This window comes from Electrona antarctica, assembly GCF_951216825.1.
Source record: "Electrona antarctica genome assembly, chromosome: 4".
Classification (NCBI taxonomy): domain Eukaryota; kingdom Metazoa; phylum Chordata; class Actinopteri; order Myctophiformes; family Myctophidae; genus Electrona; species Electrona antarctica.
Window position 1 is genome coordinate 48,640,977 of NC_136809.1, and position 10,985 is coordinate 48,651,961.

General features: G+C 42.8%; 1 protein-coding gene across 3 annotated transcripts; it reads right to left on the minus strand.

The window, feature by feature from the left end:
- Nucleotides 1-2,018: 2,018 nt before the first annotated feature.
- LOC306921474 (volume-regulated anion channel subunit LRRC8E) lies at nt 2,019-10,745 on the minus strand. Of its 3 annotated transcripts, XR_013789777.1 has the most exons (4): nt 10,436-10,745; nt 8,743-8,894; nt 3,463-5,990; nt 2,019-3,394 (listed from the first exon to the last, which is right to left on the minus strand). XR_013789777.1 is itself a non-coding variant. In XM_079498611.1 (3 exons), exons 2-3 carry the CDS (start codon nt 8,884-8,886, stop codon nt 3,696-3,698), a joined length of 2,439 nt encoding a protein of 812 aa, XP_079354737.1. In that variant the 5' UTR covers nt 8,887-8,894; nt 10,436-10,745; the 3' UTR covers nt 2,019-3,695. The 3 variants fall into 3 exon arrangements, 2 of the variants coding, with proteins under 2 accessions (XP_079354737.1, XP_079354738.1); XM_079498611.1 differs by having other exon boundaries at nt 2,019-5,990; XM_079498612.1 differs by having other exon boundaries at nt 2,019-5,990; nt 8,743-8,887; nt 10,432-10,453.
- Nucleotides 10,746-10,985: the final 240 nt, after the last annotated feature.

Below are 10,985 nucleotides of genomic sequence, written 5' to 3' on the forward strand. Positions count from 1 at the left end.
GTAAAATATATCTGTCCAGGGTTGGGTAAACGGGTGTTCTTCTGGAACAGATTTGTCCTTTCCTGAGATTTTGCTTTAGTGTAGCCTGTTGCAGTGTGTGCTTTTTTTATACTATAGCATACGATGAAATTACCAAAGGTATTTTTTGAATGTGAAATATCCCTTCAAATTTGAAAACCTGACAGCCCTATAGGTATAGGTGTAGAGCTGTCTGCTGTCCTTTCAGTCCAGCCAAAAACAGTACCTGACCCAAGTGTGAGTGCTCATATTACAAAGTTAACTGAAATGTATGAAGATGCCAGTCGAAGGAGCTAAGGAGTAATTATAGTCTTTGGTGGGAGAGTTGGAGTTCCACTGTTAGGGAATATTACATGCTGATGAATTATCTCATGCCCTCGTCTCACCTGAAATCACTAGTAAGCAACATCTGTTGTGTCTGTAATTAGGCGAGTTGTTTAGAGAACAACAATGAGGAAATGCTTTGATTTGTATGTATGCAAATATAGTCCTCCATTTAAAATACATATTTATATATAGCTTAGCTCAAATGGTATTTAAAGGATGATAAAGGCTGTTCAGTATAAGATATTACATTTTATAGTGACTCATAGGAATAGACTATATGTGACAACTAGGTATAGTCTGGTGACCACCGGAGAGACGGGTGACAACAACTGTAGATGGCAGTTTGGGTTGGTGCTCCAGCCTGTATCTTCTGTGAGGAGGAAGCCCAAAAAACCCTCGGTGAGGCCTCCACGCGCCAGATTGCTGCTCCTCCTAGTTCCGGAGCAACGGATTGTGTGGCCTTGGTCTTGCCCTAATGGGACTGATCAAGGGTAGCCACTATAGCTGGGACGTAAGTCGGGACTTGATTACCCCGGCTGGGTCACCCGAGTGAGGGGTATGATGTTCGAGAGACCCGAAACCCTGATGACCTTGGGATACATCACTGAGGATACGTCCCAGGTGCATCCATGCGATTATTTTTTAGTTCTATACTTCTGTACAGCATGCTGTACATTGTTGTGTTGAAGTCATTGATGAGTCATACTCTGTGGTGAGGGTGATGACGTTACGTGTAAACGTCCCTGCAATTTGATCAACATACTGTTGGAATACAAGTGGCACGAGAGAGAGCAAAAAACAGTATGCTTCATGTTCTCATTTTGGGTCAAACAAGGGTAAATATTGCATTATGACATTGTGATGGCACACGCCACAAGCATGACACCCTGGCCTAGTATTTCACAGAAATTGTAGCATTATAAATATAAGAAGGCACACTTCCACAACCCAAATATATCACTGCCTGTCTTTAATGACAGGGCTTGATTAACATAAAGCCATTATCAAGCCAAACATTCTGTGGAAATAGTAGCTACACTATTCTAATCTACAAGCTCTTTTATTTATGAGCTTGTTACCGCAAAGAGTTCCATTACCAAAGTACCAAATGCGGATTCTTCTGGCTGCAGTACAGAAAAAAACAATCTGTCAAGAACACTGAAGAAAATCATAATTTGCTACAAAGATTGCTAAATGACACTTTGACCATCTTCTCAGATACAAAGGGAAATGATTGCCAGACCCCATAAAGTGGACATTATAATTCCTGCTATGCAACTTTGGAAATTTCCATTTGATTGCTCTCTCTCTCTCTCTCTCTCTCTCTCTCTCATGCAAACAGTATGCTCTCTCTTTTCCCATTGGCCTTGAAGGTGTGCGGCAGCGGCAGTATGGGCAGGTCGGTGTGTGTGCTTGGGTATTACTGAGGTATGTCCCAGAATGGGCTGACAGGAACCCCCGTTGTAGAGACACAAGCCAGGACATGACTATCTAGCAAAAGCCAAAACACCAGTCTACAGCACACAACGTTCTTGTGTTATTGTGAACAAAGACAGATTGAATAAGAGAGATTGCATTGTACAGGGTAATTAGCAAGTGTAAACATTTCAACATATACCAAGCACTCACTGGGGCTTAAGGGTGAAGAACTGACTGCAAATTTGACAGCTGGGACTATTCAAATAATTTTATTTTCAATATTGTGTCGTTTTAATATACGGTTTCATAAGGCACTGTAGGCGATTAGCAACACTAATGTTAGTCATCTTATGCAAGTAGTGAACTATATGTGTTCAAATGACCATTACATCGCTTTCAGCTACAGTCAGACAGTACAGAGACAGTTCCCTTGACAGTGGTTTCTGTGATGTTGTTACTCTTGCTTGGTTTACTGTACATGGTGAATCATGCTGATGAGGTAGCCAAAAGGGGAAGCAAAAACAATGTACTATGGAACCTTTCTGCAATATTTATAAAGCACTGAACGGCAGTAGAAACTGGGATAAAAAAATATATTTAGCATAGATTTAATGGTTTTCACTATATTTGGTAGTACATATCGTTCTGTGTTGGTTTAAGCAGCATTATCTCATTATCCCTGGCAAGAATAAATGTTGCATCTCCGCTGAAATCGGCCATGTGATGAATGAACCCAAATCACAGCTATTTAGAAGCTTTCTTTCCCTACGTTTGCCCCATCACTGAAAGGCAGAAACATGAGCCATTAGGAAACAACAGCCTTTTATGGAGTGTAAACCTGTCGAACAGGATACAAGATAGTTACTCATCCCTTTTTTTGTCCTGTATGTATGCAAACCTACAAAAGGACCATGAAAACCTACGCAGATCTGCATGAAAACAGGCCCGTGGAGCCGGTGTAAGACAATCCTCGTGTTAAGCTTGTAGTCGATCTGTTCTTTTTGGCAAGCGACAAACCTCGTGTCCATAGAGATGAGCCTGAAGCCAACGTCACTGGCTTTTCCTTGCAAATTTCAGGCTCGTCCGCTTTGCTGTTACCACATCCCACCTTTAAACAGTAGTGCTTCAATGGAAACAGATGTAGCCTACCCCTATCAACTGATACAGTAGTGTTTGTAAACAGACATTTATATACACGTGTAGTAAATACTGTATATTAAAACACATATATAGAAGTAGGCAATTCATTGCTGTACATGGGTTTTATGTCACATTTTCTGATGACCTCTTTGTTGATGAAAAAATTAAATAAAAACATTTAATCTAAAATGGCCTTTTGTGGAATAATTTCTTATATTAGTAGGCAAGGCCAAAACCGTCTGGTTATCATGTGTACTAACTAGACTGTGTGGTGATGGAACATTTACTTGAGGATCGATGTTGTTCACCCTTGACTTTATGATAATGTTCTGTCATGCAGGCCTGGAATGTATTGTTTTGAGTACAGCTTGGCTATGACACACAGTATCAGTATCAGATACAGTATGATTGTGTAGTAGTGTATGTCTGCATCCTTGCTTTCTCCACAGAACTACTTGACCATCGACCATCATGTGTTTAATGTACAGTACTTCTCATGTAATAAGCGTATTACTTAGAAATACAACGTTTCTCAAACTCAATTTGCCTCCTCCACACATCCTAATTGATCCGGAATTCCTCAAGAAAAAAACGTTATTACTCTTTAATGCTCTTCAATTAAATTATTGCTGCCCTTTATTCTGCTTAGAATGAGATATATCCATCTAAAAGGCACAGACTAACTCTCTCTAGGGCCCTCTATGTCGTATGTGCAGCTTGTCTTTGTCTAACAACATCATACATTTCACTACTTACTGAACATGTCAACAGCAACCCTCGGCTCTTCTAACTCAACTGTCAGTCATTCTGTTTCGCACATCGGATGGTAGCAGATCAACCAGGCTGTCCTCTACTATCACCCCGTTACGTTTCAGCAGGGGACAGTCGCCTATTTCCATAGGTAACGACTCCAAACGGTTCCCTTTGATCTCCAGGCGAACCAACTGGGCCAGGTTCGCCACCCTGGCGCTCAGGGAAGAAAAGCGGTTGTTTCCGACGGCTAGCGTCTTGAGCCGTTTACAGGAAAACAACTCCTCCGGCAGTGTGTCCAAGGAGTTGAACGCCGCAGAGAAGAACTGCAGGCTCTGCAGGATGCCCACCTCGGCGGGCAGGGCGGTGAGCTGGTTGTGCGAGACGTCGAGGTGCCTCAGCTTGGTGCAGTAGAACAGCCTGGAGGGAAGCTTCCGGAGCTTGTTCCAGCTGATGTCCAGCGTCTCGAGGGAGTGCAACTTGCTGATGTGCTCGGGAATGTAGCTGATGCTGTTGTGCCACAGCCGGAGTGTCACCAGGCGCTGGCAGTGCTGTAGGCTCAGGATCTCCTCCACGGTGGTCAGCTTGTTTTCCTTTAGGTCCAGCTCCTGGAGATTAGACAGGCTGAAGACGGCGCTGGGGATGCGCTCCAGCTCGCAGGCGACCAGCTCCAGCGCAGCCAGGTTCGTCAGTTTCTTCAGGGTGCTGAAAGCTTGGAGCTTACCGCCTTCATTATAGATACACAGCCGTTCCAGCTGTGAGGCGACATCGCCTACACTGGGCGGAATCTTGGTGAGGTTGCTGCGGAGAGCGAGGATTCGGAGAGCTTTGAGGTCTCTGAGGGAGTCCAGGGTGGCACTTCGGGATACCTCATTAGTCAGAGGACCCGTCAAATAGAGCTCCTCTAGGCCCTGCAAGGTGTACATCCACACGGGAACCTGTTCTAAGCTCTCGAATGCTATACGTAGAACTTTCAGGCTTTCCTTGAGGTGGGTCATGGCGGCTAGCTGGAGCTTGGCAGGGCAGTGAATCAGCGCAAGCTCCTGAAGGGCAGAGAGTTGTGCCACATTACCTGAGATAGTGACATTAGAGAGGAGCTCCAGTTTGAGCGACTGGACCTCGGGAACCTCAAACACCGTGTCGGGGAGACCCGGCAACATGAACAGGTGGAGTTCCAAGCGATCACTGGCGTTCTTGGTCAGGCGGGTGCGGAGCTTCTTGGCGGTCCAGTCATGGTTGAGGTTCACCTGACAGAGACGGCTCTCACTGACCTCGGAGAGGAAGACGGCAAATCGCTTGGAATAGAGAGCATCATACTGGTCACTGAGGTGAAGCAGGAAGGCAAAGTCGTTCTTCACGTCTGGTATGTCATTAATACCCGTTTCCAGCCTCACCTGCTCAAAGGAGTACTCCTTCAAAGGCCGATGGAACAGCCAATAGAGAGTGTAGATGCACAGAAGACCATACACTCCCACAAAGCATATGTAGCAGTAGGCTAACTTAGAGAAAAGATGTGCCTTGTTGTGATTACAGCAAAAGATATCGAAACCGGTCAGCTCGGGAGGAACTAAACAGCGCACGACAATCTCAATGTTAGGAACTAGTGCTGCGCTGTAGATGGTGATCAAAAGGAACTTGAACACCTTGAGGCAGGTCTGCAGCACATACATGACATAGAGGAGGTCTGCCTCCTCCACGTGAGTTCTGAACTTCTTCACTTTCTCAAACAGAGCCTTAGCCTGCTCTCCCTCTTTCTTATCCAGGACTGAGGTGGCAGGCGTAAGCTCGGGATTCTTCTTGTCCGCGTTGGACTTGACAGAGGAGGCTCGTAACAGCCCTACAGTTTCCTCCTCCGTGGCCGGGCCGTCCTGGACAGATTTTGACATGGTGTTCTTCCTCCAAATAACCATCTTTTCCTCGCCTCTCTCCTCGGAAACCTCACTCAGAGCCCTGGTCGTCCACGGCGAGTCGAAGCACTTTCCCAGGATTGTGACGAAGAGCTCAATTTTAGAAGACGTCCCGGGGAACTTGAACCAGAAACTGCTGGCCACCATGAAGATCATGGTGTGAATGACCACCAGATATGGAAAGTACTTCCCGTACCAATGCACGGCCCTCTCGTAGCAGTAGTGGTTGACAAACACATACTGGTGAATGTCCAGGTTGTTCTTGCGGCCGACCACTTCCCGGATGATGGGGCTCACAGGTTTGACCAGTGAGTGACTGTGTTCCCATGACTCGTTCTCGCCGTACCCGCGGATGTAGCTGCAGTCGATGGCCTCGGGAGTAGGACTGGTGAAGTGGCTGGGCAGGCAGGCGATCTTGTCCTGGGTGAGCTGTGGAAATGGTATCAGTTGAGTTGAATTAGCCACATGAACCTTACTGTGTCCCAATTCCGGTACATCTCATACTAAGAACACATTACGTGAAAATAGCCAATCTACAAGCTGACAACGCCTCACATTATGAAATTGTAGATCGGCTACTTCCGGGGTAGAGATTTGGGCCCCTATCTTGCGCCACCCTTATCCCTAAACTTATTTGCCATTTTTTACTATTTTGAAAAACATTTTAAAGTAGTTTAACTAGCTGATCTACATCTACACATTCTGAGCTTGTAGATCATCTATTTGAACTATTTTAAAAGGTTTTTTAAAATAGTTCGGGATAAGGGTTAAGGGTGGCGCAAGATATAGAACTTGGTGTTGAGGGAAAATGGAGGGGATAGGGTATGCATCGATGGTACAATTAATTGTATATCAGCTGAAGAAAAGCTGATGTCAAGTACTTGATGTGAAAGTACAGGTGCTTGCTTGAATAGTTTCTGAAGTCATTGTGAAAGTATTGGTCAAAATAATTATGTAATAAATTATGGAACAGCACTTAAAGTCTCTTTCAGATTAGCTAAAGTAATCTGTTTGAATATTTTGGTGTCTTTGCTGCAGTGAATTTGTGGATAGCTTTTTTGGGATGGTTATAGTTTTGATTGATTGACTTCCTTTTATTCAAAAATTTAAACAGTACAGTATACAGTAAAACAGTAAATAATCCTGCAGACTTGTTCCCAGGACTATGGTCCTACTCTATGTATTCAATTAATCAACAGTCAGAGCATAAAATATTAACACACTAATACATGTTATCAAAAAATACAAATAGCTATATTTAAAGGAGGGGAAAAGGTAGTAGAAACTGCAGCAGTGTATGTCCCCTCATTTGAAAGGGATTTCATCTACAATGTATCGCCACTTGTACGGAGTTTGCTGACAGTTGCTTTTTCAGGCCAGTTTTGAAAGAAGCCAGTGGCTCACATCGTTTAATCATGATGTCAGGGCATTCCACATTATGGGGGCAGAGTAGTAGAATTGCCCATGTTTGTACTAAAGTTCATATCAGTAGCTATAGTATCAGTCATGGTGGCTTACGTTTGGACAGGCAATTGTTTTGTTTTCAATGAATAATCTCTGGAACAATGTCAGGTCACTGCTCTATATGTAAAGTGTCTTGAGACAACTTGTTGAGATTTGGCACATAATCAAATATATTCGGATTAAATTAAGGCAGGTTTTCTGAGCACGAATGCTCTTATCAGCAAAGTCCTGCTTCACTCACAAAGTTACACACACCTGTCCAGCAGTCGCGGTTAAATGCTATGCTCAAGGTCACAACAGCAGGTATCGAGGGAGGGGCGAGTGTTGCTCACTCAGACTCCTTTTCCACCAGTTTGGTTCCCAATGGGAACCGGTTCATTTATTTTTGGTTATTAGTCAATGAGCCATAGCTCCAAAATTGGAACGTTAATTATGAATTGAGTGGGCAAAACTATACCTATATTAAATTGTTTATAGGATCAATATAAGTAAATGAATATATGATAACCCTTCCACAGTAGTATAGCTTTATATTTTTCCTATATAATGCATCATTTGCATATTTAAAAATGTAAAATTTGTGATACAATAAATCATTGTCTTCGTGTAAGTAATCAACTGGGGAAGTTTCATGGTGATAACAATCTAATATAGGTATGGTTTTGCACACTCAATTCATAATTAACGTTCCAATTTTGGAGCTCTGGCTCATGGACTAAGAACCAAAAAGAACAGAACTGGTTCCCATTGGGAACCAACCGGTGGTTAAGGGGTCTGAGTCACTTCCTCACCCAAATTGTTCCTGTTGGTTGGGGGAATTGAAACGGCAACCTTCCTCCCACTAATATGCTGCTCTAACCTTTATGCCACCGCTGTCACATCTTTAATTTCCCCGCTCTGACTGTAGCACTCTCATAAATGTTGTAGATTGGCTATTTTTGGCGAAGAGATTTAGTGTAGAGGAAGAAAAGGAGGGAAACAAGAATAAACCCCTGGTGGACACCCGTCAGCATATATTTATAGTTTAAGTGCAACCAACCAGACCTGTTTGGAAAAGACAAAAAAAAAGCCAAGTGGAATTTCAATGTGTATATGTTTGCTTTGTTTAGTTTCTGTTATATTTTAGGTTCAGCTTATCTGAAAACAGTAGGTTAATTGGGTTGTGAGAGAAATTATTAAGCTGAAAGGTTAGTGATCTGAATACACAGAAACTAGGCCAGGAGAGAGAGGTCAGTTACAGATTGTGCTTCTGGCTAACTTGGAGGTCAGGGAGTAGAGAAACAACACAGCTGTTGCCACAATGTTGTCATTTAAAAAGCTTGAGGTCTCTGGCAGAATTAAGGGCCTTTGTGAACAAGTGTTACCCTATCCACATGTTGTTCGACTGGTTCTCAACCTGTGAGTCGGCCACAAGGGTTATTGCAAGTGTGCCCCCAAATGTTTGGCAAAACACTAAGATTTGAAAGTGATGCCAATAAATAAGAACTTGCTGGAACACAATCACTTGATTGATCCTTAAAATAGACATCTGATCACTTGACACGGCCGTGTTAAAGAGGTCAGATGCGTAGGCCCACTGGTGGTCCCACAACTTGAGTTTCAAGTGGTCCCTGATCCAGAAAATGTTGAGAACCACTGGCAGATATTATAGTGATACAAATGTCACATCGAGGCTACAAGGTTATGCTCACAAAGAAGAGGGTATTCTGTGTCTCACCTGCAAGGTACATCCAAACACTCCAATCATAAGCATGGCCATGCATAGATACTCAGAGAACACGTCCCACCATGGTTTTAGAACCCGGAACTGTGGATTCTGGTCTGTAGCAAAATTACGAAACTCGCCCACTGGGATCATCATCCTGGACACTGTAATAAAGATGTGATGGAAAAGTAATGACCTTGAGTAATACAATATTGGGGGTGCAACAGTTTATCAAATTAATCGGTTTAATCGATTATAGGCCTATAACGATAATCAAATAGTAATTTGATTAAATAAACACTTATAATAATCAATAAGAGGGGGGGGGGGGTACCCAAACGTGTGTCTTGCCCACCCACTCAAAAGTGACCCCGGTCAAGTTTGTTTGTATGTCCCGAACTGGGTAATTGCACATGATTAAAAAAAACTCTAAAAACTCAGTCCACACAGTAAAAAAAGTTAAAAACATTTAAATCTAAAGTGCAACTATAACCAAAGTGCAACCAAGTGAACTACAACCATCCTCACCACCCACCCCTGAAACTAAACAGGTTTAGCCAATATAAAACCGCCCCTGGAAAACACACAAATGTCAAATGTAAATTGGGGAGAAGGGGGTCAAAAAAAGCATGCTGTGATGCGGTGAAAACAAAGTAGGCTATTGCATCTGCCTACTAGCCTATAGATGCTGCAAAGGGAGCATACAGGCCATTTTTTATGCAAATCAATCAAGTCACCTAATTGAAAATGTTCAATTAAGGTGACTTGATTGATTTGCAGAATTTGTAGAATAAGCACAGTTCTAGGAAAGCACAGTTCAATACAGGACTTGTTTACATTGGGGTCATCCATTTTCAATGAATCAGAGATGACAAAAGGAGGTGGAGTTTTGTGTTTTTATTTACTTAAGGCATGTCTTGTCAGTTGTCATGACTCATGTGGTCTAGCTAGCCTACACTGCAGCCCTTAATCTTGTAGCATGGTCACTCTGCTACAATCTATCATCTACTGGTACTGCATCTACCCTTTGGATTAGATATTATTCTTGACAGTGGAATTGTGTTGCTATAGGGAACAGTTTGGGTGAAAAGATCAGCCTATAGTCATCTTAAATCTTTTCAAAGTTATCAGGTTATCATTCGATCAAAATAACGAAAAGTTATATCTACAGCTAGATATAATTAGGTGATACAAAATAAAATAGTGTACAATGTGCTGTAAATAGTAGTCTATGGCCCAGCAAAATGTACTGCCTCGCTCTGTAGGCTACAGACCTACAAAGTGGATAAACTAGTTTGACAGCAATAAGGAAGCCAAAAATGGCTTTCATACTGAGGGAATCTGATCTCAAACACGAAAGCTTGATCATATCCCACAGGGAGGAAAATGGAAAAGAGACTGTCTATACCTACAAATAAATAACGACGAACTAGATCTATCCTATAATTGCACACGCTAATAATGAACTTGACATAACTAAAATAAAATAGCCAAAATAATAGATGAACATTCCTTCGTCTATATTTGAAATGACTGGCGTTTCATCATCAGACAATCTATCGTTCTAACTTCACACTTCCTCATTACAATCTGACATCAGTGCTTTATTGCGCGTAAATTGTGCTACATATACGTCTATCAAACATAGCTATTACTCAGAGTAATTTACTTTTACAGAAGAAAAAAAAACTTTTCGTTGACTTACCTGCGCCTTAAAGCAAAAAATCCACAGGTGTCAGGTGGGGTTCATTCTGGTAACGCGAGAGCTCGGGTCGCGTAATGGGTGTTCCATCGTTTTGGTGACAATACAGTGTCCTGTCCTGCCCGTCCTGTTTGGCGACTTCAAATACGAATACAATACAGGTTCACTCCTAGCTACAGACAGTAGCTACAAACACAACAGTACGTTACGTCTGCATGTAGACTCGTAGTCATAAACCACAGCTGATTGCAAGGTGAGACATCGAGCCTCCTCTTCTAAACACAAGTTTCTACGGTCTCTGACATGACATCACATTCACATCACACGACTTTTTTAGTCACTGACCAAATCCGCCGGAGAGTGGCAACAAGGGCAGAAGTTTAGTCTGCTACTTAAGATAGTCCAACTTATTTTATACATGTAAAGCAGTGGTTCCCAAAGTGGGGTCCGGGGACCCCCAGGGGTCCTTGAGGGAGTTCCACGGGGTCCCCAGCTAAATGACAGTTAGGAACCAAATGGACCCTTAGGCTATGGGTCTGTACTCTGAGAGTGT

Bases quoted from the DNA above. Each gene is read 5' to 3' on its own strand.
- LOC306921474 (XM_079498611.1), bottom strand. From the start codon at position 8,886: ATGATGATCCCAGTGGGCGAGTTTCGTAATTTTGCTACAGACCAGAAT. The intron at 5,991-8,742 runs GTGAGACACAGA...CCATTTCCACAG, and splicing joins TGTTTGGATGTACCTTGCAG to CTCACCCAGGACAAGATCGC.